Source organism: Anomaloglossus baeobatrachus, chromosome 10, assembly GCF_048569485.1.
Source record: "Anomaloglossus baeobatrachus isolate aAnoBae1 chromosome 10, aAnoBae1.hap1, whole genome shotgun sequence".
Lineage (NCBI taxonomy): Eukaryota > Metazoa > Chordata > Amphibia > Anura > Aromobatidae > Anomaloglossus > Anomaloglossus baeobatrachus.
The window spans coordinates 208,232,155-208,254,821 of record NC_134362.1 but is presented as its reverse complement, the minus strand read 5'-3'; the positions used below and the strand labels follow the sequence as shown (position 1 = coordinate 208,254,821).

General features: G+C 45.1%; 1 protein-coding gene across 1 annotated transcript in view; it reads left to right on the top strand.

The window, feature by feature from the left end:
- The first annotated feature begins 1,621 nt into the window (after positions 1-1,621).
- Positions 1,622-22,667, top strand: part of ZFPM1 (zinc finger protein, FOG family member 1) — a 168,031-nt gene continuing 146,985 nt past the window's right edge. Inside the window, exon 1 of the mRNA XM_075326224.1 lies at positions 1,622-3,150. Coding sequence (XP_075182339.1) covers positions 3,111-3,150 — 40 coding nt within the window. The 5' untranslated portion in view covers positions 1,622-3,110. The remainder of the gene's footprint in view (positions 3,151-22,667) is intronic.

Below are 22,667 nucleotides of genomic sequence, written 5' to 3'. Positions count from 1 at the left end.
TGTACAGCCCTGCTCTGCACCAGTGTATGTGTACAGCCCTGCTCTCTGCACCAGTGTATGTGTACAGCCCTGCTCTCTGCACCAGTGTATGTGTACAGCCCTGCTCTCTGCACCAGTGTATGTGTACAGCCCTGCTCTCTGCACCAGTGTATGTGTACAGCCCTGCTCTCTGCACCAGTGTATGTGTGACAGCCCTGCTCTCTGCACCAGTGTATGTGTGACAGCCCTGCTCTCTGCACCAGTGTATGTGTGACAGCCCTGCTCTCTGCACCAGTGTATGTGTACAGCCCTGCTCTCTGCACCAGTGTATGTGTACAGCCCTGCTCTCTGCACCAGTGTATGTGTACAGCCCTGCTCTCTGCACCAGTGTATGTGTGACAGCCCTGCTCTCTGCACCAGTGTATGTGTACAGCCCTGCTCTGCACCAGTGTATGTGTACAGCCCTGCTCTCTGCACCAGTGTATGTGTACAGCCCTGCTCTCTGCACCAGTGTATGTGTACAGCCCTGCTCTCTGCACCAGTGTATGTGTGACAGCCCTGCTCTCTGCACCAGTGTATGTGTACAGCCCTGCTCTGCACCAGTGTATGTGTACAGCCCTGCTCTCTGCACCAGTGTATGTGTACAGCCCTGCTCTCTGCACCAGTGTATGTGTACAGCCCTGCTCTATGCACCAGTGTATGTGTACAGCCCTGCTCTGCACCAGTGTATGTGTACAGCCCTGCTCTCTGCACCAGTGTATGTGTACAGCCCTGCTCTCTGCACCAGTGTATGTGTACAGCCCTGCTCTCTGCACCAGTGTATGTGTACAGCCCTGCTCTCTGCACCAGTGTATGTGTGACAGCCCTGCTCTCTGCACCAGTGTATGTGTACAGCCCTGCTCTGCACCAGTGTATGTGTACAGCCCTGCTCTCTGCACCAGTGTATGTGTACAGCCCTGCTCTCTGCACCAGTGTATGTGTACAGCCCTGCTCTCTGCACCAGTGTATGTGTGACAGCCCTGCTCTATGCACCAGTGTATGTGTACAGCCCTGCTCTGCACCAGTGTATGTGTACAGCCCTGCTCTCTGCACCAGTGTATGTGTACAGCCCTGCTCTGCACCAGTGTATGTGTACAGCCCTGCTCTCTGCACCAGTGTATGTGTACAGCCCTGCTCTCTGCACCAGTGTATGTGTACAGCCCTGCTCTCTGCACCAGTGTGACTGGTCTGAGTATACAGAATATAGGAAAACACACCAAAATCCAAGTCCTGTTAGTAGGAGCTGCTTATAGAGACAGCAATAATCGTGTATCTACTTTAAACATGTAGTAACATTTAACATATTGATACATTGTTTTCCTCCTTTTATTGTCTTCACGCAAAGCTGGAATCCAGTGAACACCCAGTCCTACAATACTCAGTGTGACCCTCTCCCTGCAATCCTGACAAAACTATAATGAGCGAAGCATTGTCATGGTGAAAGACGTTTGTCCAACGCACGCACCCGTAGCTGATTCAGGTAATCTGAAAGTCCTCTATGCTTCTGCATTGTGCGTGCGTCATGACGTTGTAGATGGGGCGGTGACGTTTCGCTGTGTACCAGTGGGAGGGTTTCTTTGCACCGCCTCCTTTGTTGTGGCCACGCCCCGTTTGGAATCTTGCGGCCGCTTTGATACATTTCAGCGTTCCATTGAGAAAAAGTAACAATCCCAGCGCGTCTCATCCGGAGAGACTGAGAGCGGAGCCCGGGCCGCGCTGCCGCCTGTGCCCTGCTGCTGCCGCCTGTGCCCTGCTGCTGCCGCCTGTGCCCTGCTGCCGCCGCCTGTGCCCTGCTGCTGCCGCCTGTGCCCTGCTGCTGCCGCCTGTGCCCTGCTGCTGCCGCCTGTGCCCTGCTGCTGCCGCCTGTGCCCTGCTGCCGCCGCCTGTGCCCTGCTGCTGCCGCCGCCTGTGCCCTGCAGCCGCACCACCGGCTTCCCTGCACCTGCTCCAAAGCAGCAGAATCCCTCATCCCTGCGTTCTCTTCCAGCAAAGCCTCGGAATTGCACTTCTCCTTCTCTCCTGGAGCTCTGATTTGGTGACTTTGTCCAGTAAACCCGTGCACCTCGGATTACACGCTTGGAGTGAGTCTCCCTGACACCAGAGACTGGAGTATTTTGAAGTCAGAGAGGTGATAGGGCACTTACCTCTGTTCTTCTGACATCTTCCTGTGCTACAAACTGGAAAGGAGGCAACATAACGCTGGATTTGTGGAAACAGTTATGCCAGATGAATGGGAAACCTCTGACATAAGCTTGTGACGGAGCTGGCACAACCTGCATTCATTCTCGTGTTCTACAAATGGTTTTGCAGTATCTGCAAGAAGAGACTTGAGACATCGGGCACCACTACCCCTGGCAGGTACAGCAGAGACATCGGGCACCACTACCCCTGGCAGGTACAGCAGAGACATCGGGCACCACTACCCCTGGCAGGTACAGCAGAGGCATCGGGCACCACTACCCCTGGCAGGTACAGCAGAGACATCGGACACCACTACCCCTGGCAGGTACAGCAGAGACATCGGGCACCACTACCCCTGGCAGGTACAGCAGAGACATCGGGCACCACTACCCCTGGCAGGTACAGCAGAGGCATCGGGCACCACTACCCCTGGCAGGTACAGCAGAGGCATCGGGCACCACTACCCCTGGCAGGTACAGCAAAGACATCGGGCACCACTACCCCTGGCAGAGACATCAGGCACCACTACCCCTGGCAGAGACATCAGGCACCACTACCCCTGGCAGAGACATCGGGCACCATTACCCCTGGCAGGTACAGCAGGGACATCGGCCACCATTACCCCTAGCAGGTACAGCAGGGACATCGGCCACCATTACCCCTGGCAGGTACAGCAGAGACATCGGCCACCTCTACCCCTGGCAGGTACAGCAGAGACATTGGCCACCTCTACCCCTGGCAGGTACAGCAGAGACATCGGCCACCTCTACCCCTGGCAGCAGAAGAGCCTGTCTGAGAAGCCTTAATGCAGGTCTTATTCCAGGGCTGAAGATCACTGTGGGCTACTGCTAAAGCCAAGGACTGGAGTGGGCATGAGGACAGTCTGATCCCTCCTAGCCCATCACAGAGAGATGTCCAGGCGAAAACAGAGTAATCCCAGGCAGATTAAACGTGAGTACGGTCTGCAGCCTGCACTGCCAGGATAGGAAGAGCCGAGTGATCCCATCATGTGCTTTCTCTCCCATAGCAGGAATCGAGCTTTCCTTTTGTGCAGGGATTGTTGTATACTTGTGCATTATTGATAGAAGGATCTGCATTAGATTCCCCCTCTTTCTGTCCAGCAGCCTGTCTCTGGGAGGTTCTGGCCACCCTAGAACAAACCTGTCACTTTGTTTGGATCTCTTCAGACCCTTCTATATAGTTCACATGTATAATGAAAAGGCGCCTTTTAGTATTGGTGGTTTATATTTTCCTGGTAAGATCATACGCACACAGCATCATTTGTACAGTTATAAAGCACTAGGTGTCCATTCCTAGCGGTTGTGGCCTGGGGTGATATATCTGGTTAGGACAATTAACAACCAATGGCGTTTATAACATGGTTTATAAGAATGTCAAGTTATGGAACTACTGCTCCCATCATTCCCTGAAGATTATGGTTGGCGTGTGCTTCCTCTGCCCTTGTGGTAACACACTGTTGATAAATGGAGACCTATACTTCTCTCCTTTCAATGTTAGATGTAAATTCTTTTCCATAGTTCAGGAATCCACATATTCTAGTATTGTGGAACCGGCTTTCCTTCTACTGAGCCTACAAACCACATTCATAGGTGTTTCGTCCACATTGATGTCAGTTTCTCAGTCTATTGATACACTTTGCTTTTATCATGCAGTCATTCTAATGGCCTTTTATTTTTATTTTTCCTCCTGTGTTTCTTTGTAAATGCAACAGAGCCTGTTTGACTTTAACACTTTTTCTTCTTCTGTTGGGCACAGTACACACTACTTGACACGTTGATAAATCTACTCTGATTATCACTTGCCAACACAAAGCGCTAATAAAAGGTGAGCTGTTTATAGCTGGAGTTTGCGGAGTGTAATTTGTATTTGTGCAATCTGTGTACCTAGGAGAAACTGGAAGCCAGGCCTTCAGACAATGGCACAAAGTTTATTTGGTTTCTGTTTAAACTGTTGGTGGCCGCTGTGTGTCCTGTCCTCCCAGATTTGTGCCCAGAGGGCAGTCTGTGACCCCTCCAGAGCCTCCTGGGTGAGATTTCATAGACTATCATCTGCTTCTGGTCATGTGTTGAGTTTTGTCATGTGGGTCATTAATAATGTCATTTCATCACCCTGGGAATTCAGGCAGCTATGGAAGAGTGTTGATGTTCTTGTATCCCTCAATCAGTGGTCATTAGGGTCTACAGTCCAGTTATTTTTTAAGTGACCTCATCTAATATCCGTATTACTGCAGCTATAAAAGGCATCTTTTATATGACCGATTACTGTATTACACCAATATATTCCATAACACTATAGACATATTATCATCACTTCCTAGTGCCAGGAGCTAACAATCTGTTTTCCTCCTCTAGGAGGCATTCAATTAATGCTGGCCTGAGGTCACAGATTTTACAATAAATTTCCAGGTAGCTTGGTGTCCTCCCTTTTTAATTCCTATCGTTATATCTATAATATACCAGTTTATGGAATTCCAAAAAAGAGAGAAGGTTAAGCTTTCTGAGTGTAGTATATTAAGAGCTATTGAAACCTAATAGGAGATTTTTTTTGGGGGCACCTGTTGAAGTTGTGCAAGGGGCACAATCCCCAAATCCAACCTGGTGTGCTGTAGGGATTTCCTCCAAGGTGGGGGGGGGGGGGGGTTCCGGCAGAGTGTGAGGAGGTAGGAAAGCTAGGTGAAGGACGCCCTCATATTGTAGAAATACAGATCAAATTAAAATATAAAGGTTACCTTTAATATTCTTTAACATGGATTCTCTACCATGACGACTTTATCTAGAATTCTTCCATATGGGATATATTTTAACAAGAATGACATTTTAGTTCTGTCAATCCTGTGGTCAAAGCAGCAAAATAAATCATGATGTAGACTTGATTTCTGAAATCCTGTGCTCGGGTATGTAACAGAATTAGTGATGAGCGGGCACTACCATGCTCGGGTGCTCAGTACTCGTAACTAGTGATGAGCGGGCACTACCATGCTCAGGTGCTCAGTACTGGTAACTAGTGATGAGCGGACACTACCATGCTCGGGTGCTCAGTACTGGTAACTAGTGATGAGCGGGCACTACCATGCTCGGGTGCTCAGTACTGGTAACTAGTGATGAGCGGGCACTACCATGCTCAGGTGCTCTGTACTCGTAACTAGTGATGAGCGGGCACTACCATGCTCAGGTGCTCAGTACTGGTAACTAGTGATGAGCGGGCACTACCATGCTCGGGTGCTCTGTACTGGTAACTAGTGATGAGCGGACACTACCATGCTCAGGTGCTCTGTACTCGTAACTAGTGATGAGTGGGCACTACCATGTTCGGTTACTCAGTACTCGTAACTAGTGATGAGCGGGCACTACCATGCTCGGGTGCTCTGTACTGGAACCGAGCTGGCCAGATGCTCATGTGAGTTTGCCTCGTGTACCTAGCATACTGGAAGTCAATGGGGAACTCCGACCTGCTTGTTTCGAGTACCGAACACCCGAGCATGGCAGTGCTCACTCCTCACTAAACAGTATAAAATAATTAAACATTACTCACACCTGGAAATCCCCATGTTTCAGCTGGATTCTCCCCGTCTGTACTGGAAAGATTGTTTTGTCAGTCGGTCACCTTACTGTGTCATCCAATCACTTGGCTCTCTATTCATGTGCCAAACATCACACGGAGACCAGTGGTTGGCTGCAGTAGTGGCGTTACAGATGGCCGGGCGTGCGGGGACTACTGGAATAGTAATGGCTCAGTAAGTAATAAGTAATGCTTATTTACTTATTTTTTATTCCCTACCCTAGTGCAGATTCTTGAAGAATCCTTTAAGCAGCCTGTCACGCCACTGTGGAGCTATTGTGACTTTAGTGGCCTGGCAATAACATCTGGAATTGTAATCATTAAAGGTTTATTATCTCCTGTCCATTGAATAGTTAGAACTTGCTGATCGCTGGCGTTGTGACCACGGAGACACCCAGCAATGTAGATATTGGGTTCTGGAATCTCAAGAACGGGGCTTTTCAGATCCATCTTGAATGAAGGGAGGGTGCACATACAGACTCCGCTCATTCATCTTCTATGGGACTGGCGGTAATAGCCAAGTACTGTATCAGCAGTCCCATAGACGATGAATGAAGCTAAGGTGACACATGCAGACCTTCATTCAGGGTGATACTGCAGAGCTACACTCTTAGGCGGGCTTTGCACGCTGCAACATCAGTAACAATGTGTTACCGATGCTGCAGCGATAGTCCCGCCCCCGTCGCACGTTCGATATATAGTGAAAGTTGCCGTAGCGATTATTATCGCTACGGCAGCTTTACACGCACATACCTGCCGTGCGACGTCCCTCTGGCCGGCGACCCGCCTCCTTCCTTAGGGGGCGGGTCGTGCAGCGTCACAGTGACGTCACACGGCAGGCGGCCAATTGAAGCGGAGGGGCGGAGATGAGCAGGATGTAAACATCCCGCCCACCTCCGTCCTTCTCATTGCAGCCGGCGGCAGGTAAGGTGAAGTTCCTCGCTCCTGCGGCTTTATACACAGCGATGTGCGCTGCCGCAGGAGCGAGGAACAACATCGCACCTGTCGCTGCACCGGCATTATGGAAATGTCGGAGGCTGCAGCGATGATACGATAACGACGCTTTTGCGCTCGTTCATCGTATCAAAAAGGATTTGCACGTTGCGATATCGACTGCGACGCCGGATGTGCGTCACTTTCGATTTGACCCCACCGACATCGCACGTGCAATGTCGCAACGTGCAAAGCCCGCCTTAGGCTATGTGCCCACCGGACTCTGTATCTGCGGATTTTTATGCAGCTAAATCCGCAGCATTCCCCCGGAATCCGCACCTTTTCATAGGTGTTGATTTTGTGCCGATTTGACGCGGATTTCGTTGCGGATTTTGCGTTGGTTTTTTTTTACATTCAATTGAACAGGCAAAATCCGCAGGTAAATCCGCAACAATAATTGACATGCTGCAGATTTTTCAGCACGGAAATCTGCATGATTTCCACTGCGGAAAAATCCGCAGCGTGGGCACAGCATTTCCCAAATGCCATAGAAATGGCTGGGGAGTAGCTGTGCTGCAGATTTCTGAAAAATCCGCGGCATTTCCGCGAGAAATCTGCGGCAAAATCCGCGCATTTTCCGCAGCGTGGACACATGGCCTTAGGGTTTCAGAAGTCAATCTCAGGATAGCCCGAGGTCCCAGCTTTCAGACCCCCAGAAAGTTTTTGGCTACTAACTCTAAAAAAAAGTTTGGCACCAATAAAAAAAATAATAATAAAATCTACCGGTCTCTTGGTATGTGTCTATTGTCTTGGATGGGGTTCTTGTACATGTACAGCTTCCCTTTGCAGCATTCACATACCTGTGTGACACGTCCTAGAGCTATCCAATCAGACAGCACTTGGACCTGAAGAAAGGGATGTATTTACACCTCCATTAAAATCACAGACGAGACTGTGAGATCAATGCAACGCAAAGCACGTCCTATTCTGATTCGATTTAGTGGATCAGGCTCTGCCATTAAAGCCTGTGGTTATCCGAATAGATGACATGCAACACGGAGGACAGACTTTGTTCTTCCATCTGAGTTTCTACCGCTTTTAACCATGTTTAAGTTCAGACAGTTTCAGTGAGAAAAAAAAATGAATGACAAAAAAACCCCCAGATGTAACAAATGTTTTGTTTCCCTCGAATGGTTGGAGCATGTGCAGACGATGGAGTGTAACTGCCTGAAAAAGCACTCAATGAACACTAAAAAGAGTGAGCATATGCATTGCACCTTTAACCGATTCAGGTTTCCAAAGACACGAAGAGGTTAAAAGAGGTGACCCGACCATTCTTCACTCGGCTTCTGCTTGGAATCCACACACTAGTTTATTCAATACAAAATAAAAAAATAGAAATTCGGTGGAAAAAGATGTTGTGAAAAGACGAAAATAAAACAAAAACACTTTAAGCCAAAAGATGCCAGAGTATCATTAACAGTTTGTGGGAAGGAGAGGGAGAGGGAGTGATCCAGCACAATTCCTCCTTGGTTTAAAACATTTAGGATCTTTATTGAAACTTCTTTAAAAACATGGTGAAGACCGAAAATAAACTTGCATAGTAAAGGCGCAATTCATGAGGGCTTTACGCGTTTCGGACTGAAAATAAAACCAACTAGTCCATAGTCATATGACTAAGGACTAGTTGGTTTTATTTTCAGTCCGAAACGCGTAAAGCCCTCATGAATTGCGCCTTTACTATGCAAGTTTATTTTCGGTCTTCACCATGTTTTTAAAGAAGTTTCAATAAAGATCCTAAATGTTTTAAACCAAGGAGGAATTGTGCTGGATCACTCCCTCTCCCTCTCCTTCCCACATCTCTGCTACCGGTCAGGATAGACCGTGGGATCCTGGCACCCGCAAGGCTGAGCAGTCCGGGCAGCAGGTGAGCTGAAGACTTTTTTCGTTCATTCATTATTATTTGACTTGTTCTATCATTAACAGTTTACCTCCTGAAAAACTTCCTGGGTTCTCACAAGTCTAAACGACATCTTGTGCACATACCTGGTGCTCACCTGGATGTGTAAATGCAGCCATTAGTGCTCAGGGTCCTGATGCCTACACATTACACTTTACGTCCATATGCCCATGCTCTGGCAGGTACTTTGAGAAAATACAAGTGCATCTCAATAAATTAGAAGATCATCAAAAAATCTATTTCAGTAATTCAATGCAAAAAGGGAAACACATATCATATAGAGTCATTACACACAGAGGGTTCTATTTCTATATATTCATTACACACAGAGGGATCTATTCCTATATATTACATAGTCATTGCACACAGGGATCTATTCCTATATATTATATAGAGTCATTACACACAGAGGGATCTATTCCTATATATTATATAGAGTCATTACACACAGAGGGATCTATTCCTATATATTATATAGAGTCATTACACACAGAGGGATCTATTCCTATATATTATATAGAGTCATTACACACAGAGGGATCTATTCCTATATATTATATAGAGTCATTACACCTCAGAGGGATCTATTCCTATATATTATATAGTCATTACACACAGAGGGATCTATTCCTATCTATTATATAGAGTCATTACACACAGAGGGATCTATTCCTATCTATTATATAGAGGCATTACACACAGAGGAATCTATTCCTATCTATTATATAGTCATTACACACAGAGGAATCTATTCCTATCTATTATATAGAGTCATTACACACAGAGGGATCTATTCCTATCTATTATATAGAGGCATTACACACAGAGGAATCTATTCCTATCTATTATATAGTCATTACACACAGAGGAATCTATTCCTATCTATTATATAGAGTCATTACACACAGAGGGATCTATTTCACGTTTTTATTTCTGTTAATGTTGATGATTGTGGCTTACAACCAATGAAAACCCAAACGTCATCTCAGAAAATTTGAATATTATATAAGACCAACTGAAAAAATAATTTTAAACTCAGAAATGTTGGCGCCTACTGTTGTAATGTTGTACAGTAAATGCCCTCAATACTTGGTTGGGGCTCTTTTTGCATGAATTACTGTATTAATGTGGCAATGTGGCATGGAGGCGATCAGCCTGTGGCACTGCTGAGGTGTTATGGAAGCCCAGGTCTCTTTCATAGCCGCCTTCAGCTCGTCTGCATTGTTGGCTCTGGTATCTCCCATAGATTCTCTATGGGGTTTAGGTCAGGTGAGTTTGCTGGCCAATCAACTCAAGCACAGTGATACTGTGGTTAGTAAGCCAGGTATTGGTACTTTTGGCAGTGTGAACAGGTGCCAAGTCCTTCTGGAAAATGAAATTTCCATCTCCAAAAAGCTTGTCGGCAGAGGGAAGCATGAAGTGCTGTAAATTGTCCTGGTAGACGGCTGCGCTGACTTTGGTGTTGATAAAACACAGTGAAGCTACGCCAGCAGATGACACGGCTCCCCAAACCATCACTGATTGTGGAGGCTTCACACTAGACCTCAGCAACTTGGATTGTGACCTCCACTCTTCCTCCAGACTTGGGGACCGCGATTTCCAAATGAAATGCAAAATGTACTTTCATCTGAAAAAAACACCTTGTACTACTGAGCAACAGTCCAATTCTTCTTCTCCTTGGCACAGGTAAGACGCTTCTAGCGTTGTCTATTGTCCTGTATACATCTGTGTGTGGTGGCTCTTGAAGCACTGATTTCAGCAGCAGTCCACTCCTTGTGAATCTTCCTCACATTTTTGAAAGGATTGTTAAGAAAGGGCCAATCAAGGCTGCGGTTATCCCTGTTGCTTGTGCACCTTTTTCTACCACACTTTTTCCTTCCACTCAACTTCCCATTAATATGCTTGGATACAGCACTCTGAACAGCCGGCTTCTTTAGCAATGATCTTTTGTGGCTTACCCTCCTTGTGGAGTGTGTCGATGATGGCCTCCTGAACATCTGTCAAGTCAGCAGTCTTCTCCATGATTGTGTTGCCTACTGAACCAGACTAAGGGACCATTTTAAATGCTTAGGAAGCCATTGCAGGGGTTTTGTGGTAATTATTCTAATTTTTCCCTTCTCCACGACAGATAATGACTTTTGGGCTTTCATTGGCTGTAAGCCATAATCACCAACATTAATAGAAATAAACACGTGAAATAGTTCCCTCTGTGTGTAATGACTCTATATAATATATAGGAATAGTACCCCCTCTGTGTGTAATGACTCTATATAATATATAGGAATAGATCCCTCTGTGTGTAATGACTCTATATAATATATAGGAATAGATCCCTCTGTGTGTAATGACTTTATATAATATATAGGAATAGATCCCTCTGTGTGTAATGACTCTATATAATATATAGGAATAGATCCCTTTGTGTGTAATGACTTTATATAATATATAGGAATAGATCCCTCTGTGTGTAATGACTCTATATAATATATAGGAATAGATCCCTCCGTGTGTAATGACTTTATATAACATAGAAATAGATCCCTCTGTGTGTAATGACTCTATATAATATATAGACATAGATCCCTCTGTGTGTAATGACTTTATATAATATATAGGAATAGGTTCTTTTTTTTTTTTTTTTTTTTTTTTTTTTTTTTTTTGCAACCGAGAATTATACCAAAGACATTGGGGGAGATTTGCTGAGCTAAATACTGTCTTAATTAGCACTTTTAAAATGTGCTCCGTTCTGTGCACCACATTTATTTTGTGTTTTAGACACTTTGTCCTACTCATTCAACAAGGAGGTGTGGCTTAGTGTGAAAGGAGGTGTGGCTTGATATGTAACACACCCTTTGTGTGCCGACACAAGATCGCCAACATTTTTATAGCACGTTTTTGCCATAAGCAGTAGACCTGTTAGTCTAAAAATGCATCACATTTGTCATGAGCCTGATAGAAAAATTTGGTTCATTATAAGAAGTCGTAGTCTTAAGTTTACACTGTGTAACATTTTTTTAATTCTCCTCCATTGTATTCTTATTTTTGCTACTTTTCTATTTGGGAACATTAAGTGAAATATGAATCCTTTAGACTTTGACATTCATATTTTAGTCTGTTGGCATGTCCGAAACATCCCTTCGTTATAGTTTTTCTTTGGGATCCACTCCTGATTTTGGCTAATGTCTGATACAATATACGGCCATGCCTGCATACGATCTCAGATGTTTTTATCTTTGTGTCTGTTGTTACCATCCGTGTAGCATCCATTTTTCTTGTATGCAAAAAAAACCTGCTGCAGTCTTTTGGGATCTGTCTCTACCATTTTTGATCTAGAGGCTGAAAGTTTTGCCCCTGCTTCTGTACACACGAGCTCTAGCTCCATGAGATTGCATTGAGACATCTGGGAACAGCAATTTTCAAGTCTTGCCATAGATTCTTAATGGGATATAAAATGGACATGTGACTGGGGTCTTAAGGGGGCTTTACATGCAGCGATGTCGCTAGCGAAAGCATCCGCCCCCGTCAGTTGTGCATCACGGGCGAATCGCTGCCCGTGGCGCACAACATCGTTAGGAGCCGTCACACGTACTTACCTGCCTAGCGACATCGCTCTGGCCGGCGAACCGCCTCCTTTCTAAGGGGGCGGTTCGTTTGGCGTCACAGCGACGTCACTAAGCGGCCGTCCAATAGAAGTGGAGGGACGGAGATGAGCGGGCGTAACATCCCGTGCACTTCCTTCCTCAGGTATGGTGCTGTTCCTCGTTCCTGCGGTGTCACACATAGCGATGTGTGCTGCCGCAGGAACAACGACCAACCTGCGTCCTGCAACCTCAACGATATTTGAGATTAGAATGACTGGTCAACGATGGGCGATTTAGTATTTTCCATCGTTAACGGCCGCTCGTTGGTGTCACACGCAATGACGTCGCTAACGATGACGGATGTGCGTCACGAATTCCGTGACCCCAACGACATCTCGTTAGCAATGTCGTTGCGTATAAAGCGACCTTAAGGGCAAAGTCTGCCTGAGTGTCCCGGACTTGGCGCAAATATCGCAGTCACTTAGACTTAAGGGGGCTTTACACGCTACGATATCGTTAATGTTTTATCGTTGGGGTCAAGTTGTTAGTGACGCACATCCGGCGTCATTAACGATATCGCAGTGTGTGACATTGACCAGCGACCTCAAAAATGGTGAAAATCGTTCACCATGGAGAGGTCGTCCCAAACTCAAAAATCGGTAAGGGTTGATTATCCAGGTGGTTCATCGCTCATGCGGCAGCTCACATCGCTGTGTGTGACACCGCAGGAGTGAGGAACGTCTCCTTACCTGCCGCCGGCCCCAATGCGGAAGGAAGGAAATGGGCGGGATGTTACGTCCTGCTCATCTCCGCCCCTCCGCTTTGATTGGCCGGCCGCTTAGTGACGTTGCGGTGACGTCGCTGTGATGCCGAACGTCCCTCCCCCTTGAAGGAGAGATTGTTCGGCAGTCACAGCGACGTCACCGACTAGGTAAGTATGTGTGACGCTGCGTAGCGATAATGTTCGCTACGGCAGCGATCACAAACAATCGTCGGGGGCGGGTACTTAAACGCTCGCTATTGCTACAAATTGCTAGCGATATTGCTACCGTGTAAAGCCCCCTTTAGTCATAAGCTGTTAATGTTGAATATTGGAAAAAATATCATGAACTCTGAATATGATGAGTGCTGGGTTTGCGATGATGGTGGAAGTTGTAGGAGTATATCTAACATTGATGTAAAGAAGTACACCTGTAATGTGAGGTGTTACCAATGTAGTGCACAGTGCTGCTCACATCCAGCATAACGCCAGATGTCTTATTGACTGAACAGCCACCGGATATCACCAAGATCCTAATTCTATCAGTATCGATCATTGCAGTGACTCCCAGTCCATGACTGTGTTATATGACAAGATGCTGCCACAGAGAAATACATTAGCTCACAGTGTATATGGCATATATTTATTAAAGGGAACTTGTCAGGTGCAATATGCAGTGAGAACCACGAGCAGCTCTGGGTGTATATTGCTAATCCCTGCCTAATCGTCCCTGTATACACTCGCATAGATAAAGAGATCTTTAGAAAAAGTATTCCTAAAGATCTCTTTATCTTGTGCTAATGAGCAAGGAGACTAGTCCCAAGGGCGTGATATCCCCTGACTAGTCCGCCCTCTTAGAATGTTAGTACGCCCCTGTGGACGTGCTAACATGCTATTCAATGCAGCATCACCAGCAGTGACACGCGTACCTGTGTTTGCTGTGACCGCGCTTCTGAATGCCGGGCACTTCCAGGCATGCGCAGTAGACCTTTCTGAAGCCGGGATGCGTATATCTGACTTCATACTGTGCATGATCGGAAGTACCCGGCATTCAGAAGCGTGATCACAGCAAACGCAGGTACGCGCGTCTTCGCTGCTCATACTGAATTGAATAGCATATTAGTGCACCCCTGTTGGTGTGCTGCCATGCTGAGAGGGCGGACTAGTCGGGGAATATAATGCCTTTGGGACTAGTCCCCCTTATTAGCATAAGATAAAAGATCATTAGAAACATTTTTGTAAAGATCTCTTTATCTATGCTAGTGTATACAGGGGCGGTTAGGCAGGGATTAGCAATATACACTCAGAACTGCCCCTGATTCTGGGTGCATATTGCACCTGACAGGTGCTGCTCGTAAATAATTATATATGTACGGCTGGTATATCCTGGGCATCTTCAATATAATATTAATATTTATTCATTTATGTAGCGCTGTTAATTCCACAGCGCTTTACATTCAATGGCAACACTGTCCCCATTGGGACTTACAATCTAGAGTCTCTACCAGTATGTTTTTGGAGTAGGAGGAAACCAGAGTACCCAGAGGAAACCCACGCTAACATGGGGAGAACATTCAAACTCCTTGCAGATGTTGTCCTTGGTGGGATTGGAACCCAGGACCCCAGCACTGCAAGACTGCAGTGCTAACCACTGAGCCACCACAAGACTGCAGTGCTAACCACTGAGCCACCGTGCTGCCCAATATATAATTACATACAGTTGCCCAGCTTATACCAGCTGTACACATATAAGATGCTCTGATTATGTATCTTTAACATTTTAAAATTAACAAAAAAGGAAAATTGGTCAATGCAAAAGTTTGTGCACCCTTAAAGCTTTGTGTGCTAAGATAACTTTCACCAATATTTCAGACCTTATTAGACTGTTAGGGTTATGGCTTGTTCACTCATCTTTAGGAAAGGCCAGGTGAAACTTTCACAGCTTTATAAAAATCCAGCCTTCTCTAACCTTGTGCCAAAAAACAGCAGCCATGGGTTTGTCTAAGCTGCTGCCTAGCACTCTGAATATGGTAGAGGCCCACAAAGCAAGAGAAGGCTATAAGAAGATAGCAGTGTTTTCAAGTTGTCTTTTCCTCAGCTCAAAATATAATTAAGAAATTCCAGTTACCAGGAAGAGTGGAGGTCAAGATAAGGTCTGGAAGACCAAGCAAAATTTCTGTGGGAGTTGCTGGTAGGATTGCTAGAGAGGGAAATCGGTACCCCTGCCTGACTGCAAAAGACCTTCAGGAAGATTTAGCAGACTCTGGAGTTATGGACATTGTTCTACTGTTCAGACACCTACACAAATATGGTCTTCATAGAATAGTCATCAGATGAAAACCTCTAATGCATCCTCATCATAAATATCACAAGTCTGCAAAAGAACATCTACACAAGCCTGATGCACTTTGGAAAGAAGTGCTGTGGATCGATGAGGTTAATATAGAACTATCGGCCCACAATAACCACCAATAATAATCATAAGTATGTGTGAAGAAAAAAGGGCACAAATTCATGAAAAGAGTATCTCTCCAACCATTAAGCATAATGGATCAATCAAGCTTTGGGGTTCTGCTGCAGCCAATGACACAAATCTGTGGCTAGACCTCAAAAGAGCAGCGTACGCAAGACGAGCCAGGAATCTCCCAGAACTGGAAGACGTTTCCAAGGAAAAATGGATGAAAATCCCTCAAACATAAATTGAAAGACTTTTTTGAGATGCCCAGGTTATACCAGCTGTACATATAATTATATACAGGAGATGCCCGGGTTATACCAGCTGTACATTATATAATTATATACAGGAGATGTCCAGGTTTATACCAGCTGTACATATATAATTATATACAGGAGATGTCCAGGTTATACCAGCTGTACATATATAATTATATACAGGAGATGCCCAGGTTATACCGGCTGTACATATATAATTATATACAGGAGATGCCCAGGTTATACCGGCTGTACATATAATTATATACAGGAGATGCCCGGGTTATACCAGCTGTACATTATATAATTATATACAGGAGATACCCAGGTTATACCAGCTGTACATATATAATTATATACAGGAGATGTCCAGGTTATACCGGCTGTACATATATAATTATATACAGAAGAGGCCCAGGTTATACCGGCTGTACATATATAATTATATACAGGAGATGCCCGGGTTATACCGGCTGTACATATATAATTATATACAGGAGATGCCCAGGTTATACCAGCTGTACATATATAATTATATACAGGAGATGTCCGGGTTATACCGGCTGTACATATATAATTATATACAGGAGATGCCCGGGTTATACCGGCTGTACATATAGAATTATATACAGGAGATGCCCGGGTTATACCGGCTGTACATATATAATTATATACAGGAGATGCCCGGGTTATACCGGCTGTACATATATAATTATATACAGGAGATGCCCGGGTTATACCGGCTGTACATATATAATTATATACAGGAGATGCCCAGGTTATACCGGCTGTACATATATAATTATATACAGGAGATGCCCAGGTTATACCGGCTGTACATATATAATTATATACAGGAGATGTCCGGGTTATACCGGCTGTACATATATAATTATATACAGGAGATGTCCGGGTTATACCGGCTGTACATATATAATTATATACAGGATATGCCCAGGTTATACCAGCTGTAAATATATAATTATATACAGGAGATGCCCGGGTTATACCAGCTGTACATATATAATTATATACAGGAGATGCCCGGGTTATACCGGCTGTACATATATAATTATATACAGGAGATGCCCGGGTTATACCGGCTGTACATATATAATTATATACAGGAGATGCCCAGGTTATACCGGCTGTACATATATAATTATATACAGGAGATGTCCGGGTTATACCGGCTGTACATATATAATTATATACAGGATATGCCCAGGTTATACCAGCTGTAAATATATAATTATATACAGGAGATGCCCGGGTTATACCAGCTGTACATATATAATTATATACAGGAGAGGCCCAGGTTATACCGGCTGTACATATATAATTATATACAGGAGATGTCCAGGTTATACCAGCTGTACATATATAATTATATACAGGAGATGCCCACGTTATACCAGCTGTACATATATAATTATATACAGGAGATGTCCAGGTTATAGCAGCTGTACATATATAATTATATACAGGAGATGCCCAGGTTATAGCAGCTGTACATATATAATTATATACAGGAGATGCCCAGGTTATACCAGCTGTACATATATAATTATATACAGGAGATGCCCAGGTTATACCAGCTGTACATATATAATTATATACAGGAGATGCCCGGGTTATACCGGCTGTACATATATAATTATATACAGGAGATGCCCGGGTTATACCGGCTGTACATATATAATTATATACAGGAGATGTCCGGGTTATACCGGCTGTACATGTATAATTATATACAGGAGATGGCCAGGTTATACCGGCTGTACATATATAATTATATACAGGAGATGGCCAGGTTATACCGGCTGTACATATATAATTATATACAGGAGATGCCCGGGTTATACCGGCTGTACATATATAATTATATACAGGAGATGCCCGGGTTATACCGGCTGTACATGTATAATTATATACAGGAGATGCCCAGGTTATACCGGCTGTACATATATAATTATATACAGGAGATGCCCAGGTTATACCGGCTGTACATATATAATTATATACAGGAGATGCCCGGGTTATACCGGCTGTACATATATAATTATATACAGGAGATGCCCAGGTTATACCAGCTGTACATATATAATTATATACAGGAGATGTCCGGGTTATACCGGCTGTACATATATAATTATATACAGGAGATGTCCGGGTTATACCGGCTGTACATATATAATTATATACAGGAGATGCCCAGGTTATACCGGCTGTACATATAGAATTATATACAGGAGATGCCCGGGTTATACCGGCTGTACATGTATAATTATATACAGGAGATGCCCGGGTTATACCGGCTGTACATATATAATTATATACAGGAGATGCCCGGGTTATACCGGCTGTACATGTATAATTATATACAGGAGATGTCCAGGTTATACCGGCTGTACATATATAATTATATACAGGAGATGTCCAGGTTATACCGGCTGTACATATATAATTATATACAGGAGATGTCCGGGTTATACCGGCTGTACATATATAATTATATACAGGAGATGCCCAGGTTATACCGGCTGTACATATAGAATTATATACAGGAGATGCCCGGGTTATACCGGCTGTACATGTATAATTATATACAGGAGATGCCCGGGTTATACCGGCTGTACATATATAATTATATACAGGAGATGCCCGGGTTATACCGGCTGTACATGTATAATTATATACAGGAGATGTCCAGGTTATACCGGCTGTACATATATAATTATATACAGGAGATGCCCGGGTTATACCGGCTGTACATGTATAATTATATACAGGAGATGCCCAGGTTATACCGGCTGTACATATATAATTATATACAGGAGATGCCCAGGTTATACCGGCTGTACATATATAATTATATACAGGAGATGCCCAGGTTATACCGGCTGTACATATATAATTATATACAGGAGATGTCCAGGTTATACCGGCTATACATATATAATTATATACAGGAGATGCCCAGGTTATACCGGCTGTACATGTATAATTATATACAGGAGATGCCCGGGTTATATAGAATATATAGCAATATATTTCATACTTTTATCCTCTTTTCACATGTATAGCACGATGGAATAAATGACGCTATAATAATAATAATCCCACCATCGGCAGCAGTTCTATAAGTGGCTTCTTGGCCGTCAGTTTCTGGGCTGAGCATGAGGAGTAACCATTAAACATATACATTATCTACTATACATTGGAGATGGAACAAGCAATGGAGTTGCTATTTCTTATTTGCATCTCTCCTTTTGGACTCTCCTGCAGGAGGATGAAGCGAGCGGCAGGAATATTGCATATACATACGGTCACATGTAACCTTATCTCCCCAGTGCAGATACATGGAGCTGATGCAGGCTGCCTGGACTCCAGCTCATTACTCTGCTTGCTTTTATGCAGATTCTTGTGATCGGGGGAAGGGCTGATGTGAAAGGTGAGCAGCTACTTGTGCATCTTCTGAGGCCCCAGCTCCCACCCAGATGCTGGGCAGGATAAGCGCTGTGATCACAGCAGATAAGCGGAAAATATCCCATTATGCAGCCACATCCTGATACAATCAGTGTGTCAGGACAGGCCTGAATGCCAGATCTTATCTCCTGTGACTCTCACATTCATTGTATTAAAAGGATCACGTGTGTAGCAAAGTATTTCTTCTGAGATCTCGCAGCTGCTGTGATCTTATCTGGCCCTCACTAGATATTACTTTGCAGCCAGCAGACATATAGGGTTTTTTCCTGATGATGATGCTGAACATAGATAACAGGAAAATGCAAAATGAACTGGACCCTGGTTGTGGGAGCAGATGGTGGAATGGAATTAGATTGCAGCTTCTAATAATAATTTTCATGCTCCTAAGCTTTTTTTTGATAACTGGTGGTGGGGGTTTCGGGGGGGTTTCGGCGGGGTGACGTGGGGGGTGACCTGCTTCTCCCAGAACTTTGTGACAGTGTTCCCGGGCATCTCTACCTTGTTTGCTCTGCAGAGATCTAGGCTGCAGATAAGGAGCTGATTTGAGGATGACAGAAATAACTGCCTGATAAAACTGCTTTATCTGACGGGGGAAGTAATTGCAAGGCCTGAAGTTCTATCTACCTGTCTGGGTTTTTCCAGAAGCGATTATTAAATTGATAAATCTGAGTCGCTCCCTTTTTTCCGCTTTGCTCCCATTTTTCTCTCTTCCCATATCTCTCATCCCAATTCCTCTCCACCTTTTAACCCTTTGTTTTTTTTGTTCACACACTCCTCAAAGTATCCGTGATATTCTTTGTAAGTACGCTATTGTGACCTAGTCCTTTGCCGTCCAACAAGGAACTTTTTGTGCCCGTGGGCGAGGGGTTAACGCGCCTCCCACGCGTTTATTGTACCAGGTCTGCCATGGAGGCGGGCAGCCACGCTGTCTGCTGTTAATGCTTTTCAAAGACTCAGCTGCTGAAATACAATACCGATCTCCGGTACGATAAGGGAAGGGTTCTTACGGAAGGAAGCAGAGCAGGTATCCTGCAGCCCGGGCCGCGGTCCCTTGGCAGGTACCATCTGTTACGAAGACACTAATCCTATGACATGGTAAACACATACCCAGGAGTTGTCTGGGCTTGACCCATGTAACATATATCATTGAAATCATAAGCGCTGCAATTTTTCTTAGCATGTTTTTTTTCTTGTCTTGGTAAACCGATGCCAGTCTTGTATATCGTTTAACACTAGAAGTCCCAGAAATTTCGAACTCCCCCCTGAAGTCCCGAAAGAGGGTCAAATGACCCTTAGGGTACCTTCACACTTTAGCGATGCAGCAGCGATCCGACCAGCGATCTGACCTGGTCAGGATCGCTGCTGCATCGCTACATGGTCGCTGGTGAGCTGTCAAACAGGCAGATCTCACCAGCGACCAGTGAACAGCCCCCAGCCAGCAACGACGTGCAAGCGACGCTGCGCTTGCACGGAGCCGGCGTCTGGAAGCTGCGGACACTGGTAACTAAGGTAAACATCGGGTATGGTTACCCGATGTTTACATTAGTTACCAGCGCACACCGCTTAGCTGTGTGTGCAGGGAGCAGGGAGCCGTGCACACTGAGCGCTGGCTCCTTGCTCTCCTAGCTACAGTACACATCGGGTTAATTAACCCGATGTGTACAGCAGCTACATGTGCAGAGAGCCGGAGCCGGCAGCACAGGCAGCGTGAGAGCTGCGGAGGCTGGTAACTAAGGTAAATATTGGGTAACCACCTTGGTTACCCGATGTTTATCTTAGTTACCAGCCTCCGCAGCTGCCAGACGCCGGCTCCTGCTCCCTGCTCGCTTCATTTGTCGCTCTCTCACTGTCACACACAGCGATCTGTGTGTCACAGCGGGAGAGCGCCTTTGAAGAAAACGAACCAGGGCTGTGTGTAACGAGCAGCGATCTCGCAGCAGGGGCCAGATCACTGCTCATTGTCACACACAGCGAGATCGCTAATGAGGTCACTGCTGCGTCACAAAAAGCGTGACTCAGCAGCGATCTCGGCAGCGAGCTCGCTGTGTGTGAAGCACCCCTTAGTCCAAACTGTAATTAAGGCCATTACTGTCGCACCACAGGAGGTTGGAAAACAACAACCTCCTGTGGTGCGACAGTAGTGGCCTTAATTACAGAACAAAAGACGGTGATTATAGGATGTTAGCTAAAATCCTTCAGGTCATTCGACCGTCTCTGGGTTCCAAAGGTAGAAATGTTAAATGACCCAGTAGAAATGTTAAATGACCCCTCTCTGGGACTTCTAGTGTTAATGCAGATCGCTTAGAAAAAAATGTCCACTACAGAAGTTTACAAGACCCAAGTCATTGGTATTGATCGTATCTTGTTGGCCGTCATGAACTGTATCCCTCTTGTATAGCTGTGATCTTCCTGTAATGGTTGAATGGCTACATTGTATCATCTAAGATCTTGCCGCCTTTAGGCTATGTGCGCACGTTGCGTACAAGCCCTGCAGAAATTTCTGCAGCGATCTGAAGAGCACATGTGCGCTTTAGATCGCTGCAGAAATGTCCGTAGTGAGCGCCGATTCCATGCGCTCTGCCTGCAGCTCCTGCCATAGACAGAGCAGGAGCTGCCGGCAAAGCGCAGGAAAGAAGTGACATGTCACTTCTTTTTGCGCAGCGCTTCGGCAGTAGCCGAAGCGCTGCGCTCTTAGACGCCACGTGCGCACGGCCCCTGCACAATCTCCATAGACTGTGCAGGGGCCGCAGGACGCATGCAGTTACGCTGCGCTACAAAGCGCAGCATAACTGCATGTTTTTACGCAACGTGCGCACATAGCCTTATGGTATAAGGGGTTACCTCTACTTTTACCATTAAATCCCCCCCTTTTACTGATGGCTGTCAGTTTTGCTTATTCTGGTTCTGTGAAGGCTGTTCATCTATCTGATTAACTTGTCACATTTGCAATTCCCTTTTGAAACTCAGAACGTAGCAAAATGTTATAAAGAGATTAAAATGCAAAGTGGAAAGAAAATTTAATTTAACCCTGTCTATGCTTGTGGCGTGAACTTTGCTAATTGCAGAAGATATTTATATAAGGTGTCTTAATAGTGTGCGCGAAGTTTCATGATAACTTAAAGATCATGTGAAGTTACAGGCCAAAGCCTGGGGATGCGTAAGAGAGATGCTGAAGATACCGTGTCCCATCTGATTGAGTACAGTAGTGTCATTGTGATCTTGTGTGGAACCAAATCACCATCCGTAACAATGGTAAATAGCTGCGGCGGTGTCAACGGTGAAGACCCCAAGTTATATTGAATAGTGGGCGGCCAAATAATCTTTCCACTCTCTCCCAATTCCTCCAAACAAATGGTCGGTTCAGCCAATAATTCATGTGCTCAATATGAGAGAGCCTCTGCCACACTCCTCTATCAGCCACAATGCCCTTTGGCCCGAACTCAAGTCATGGCAA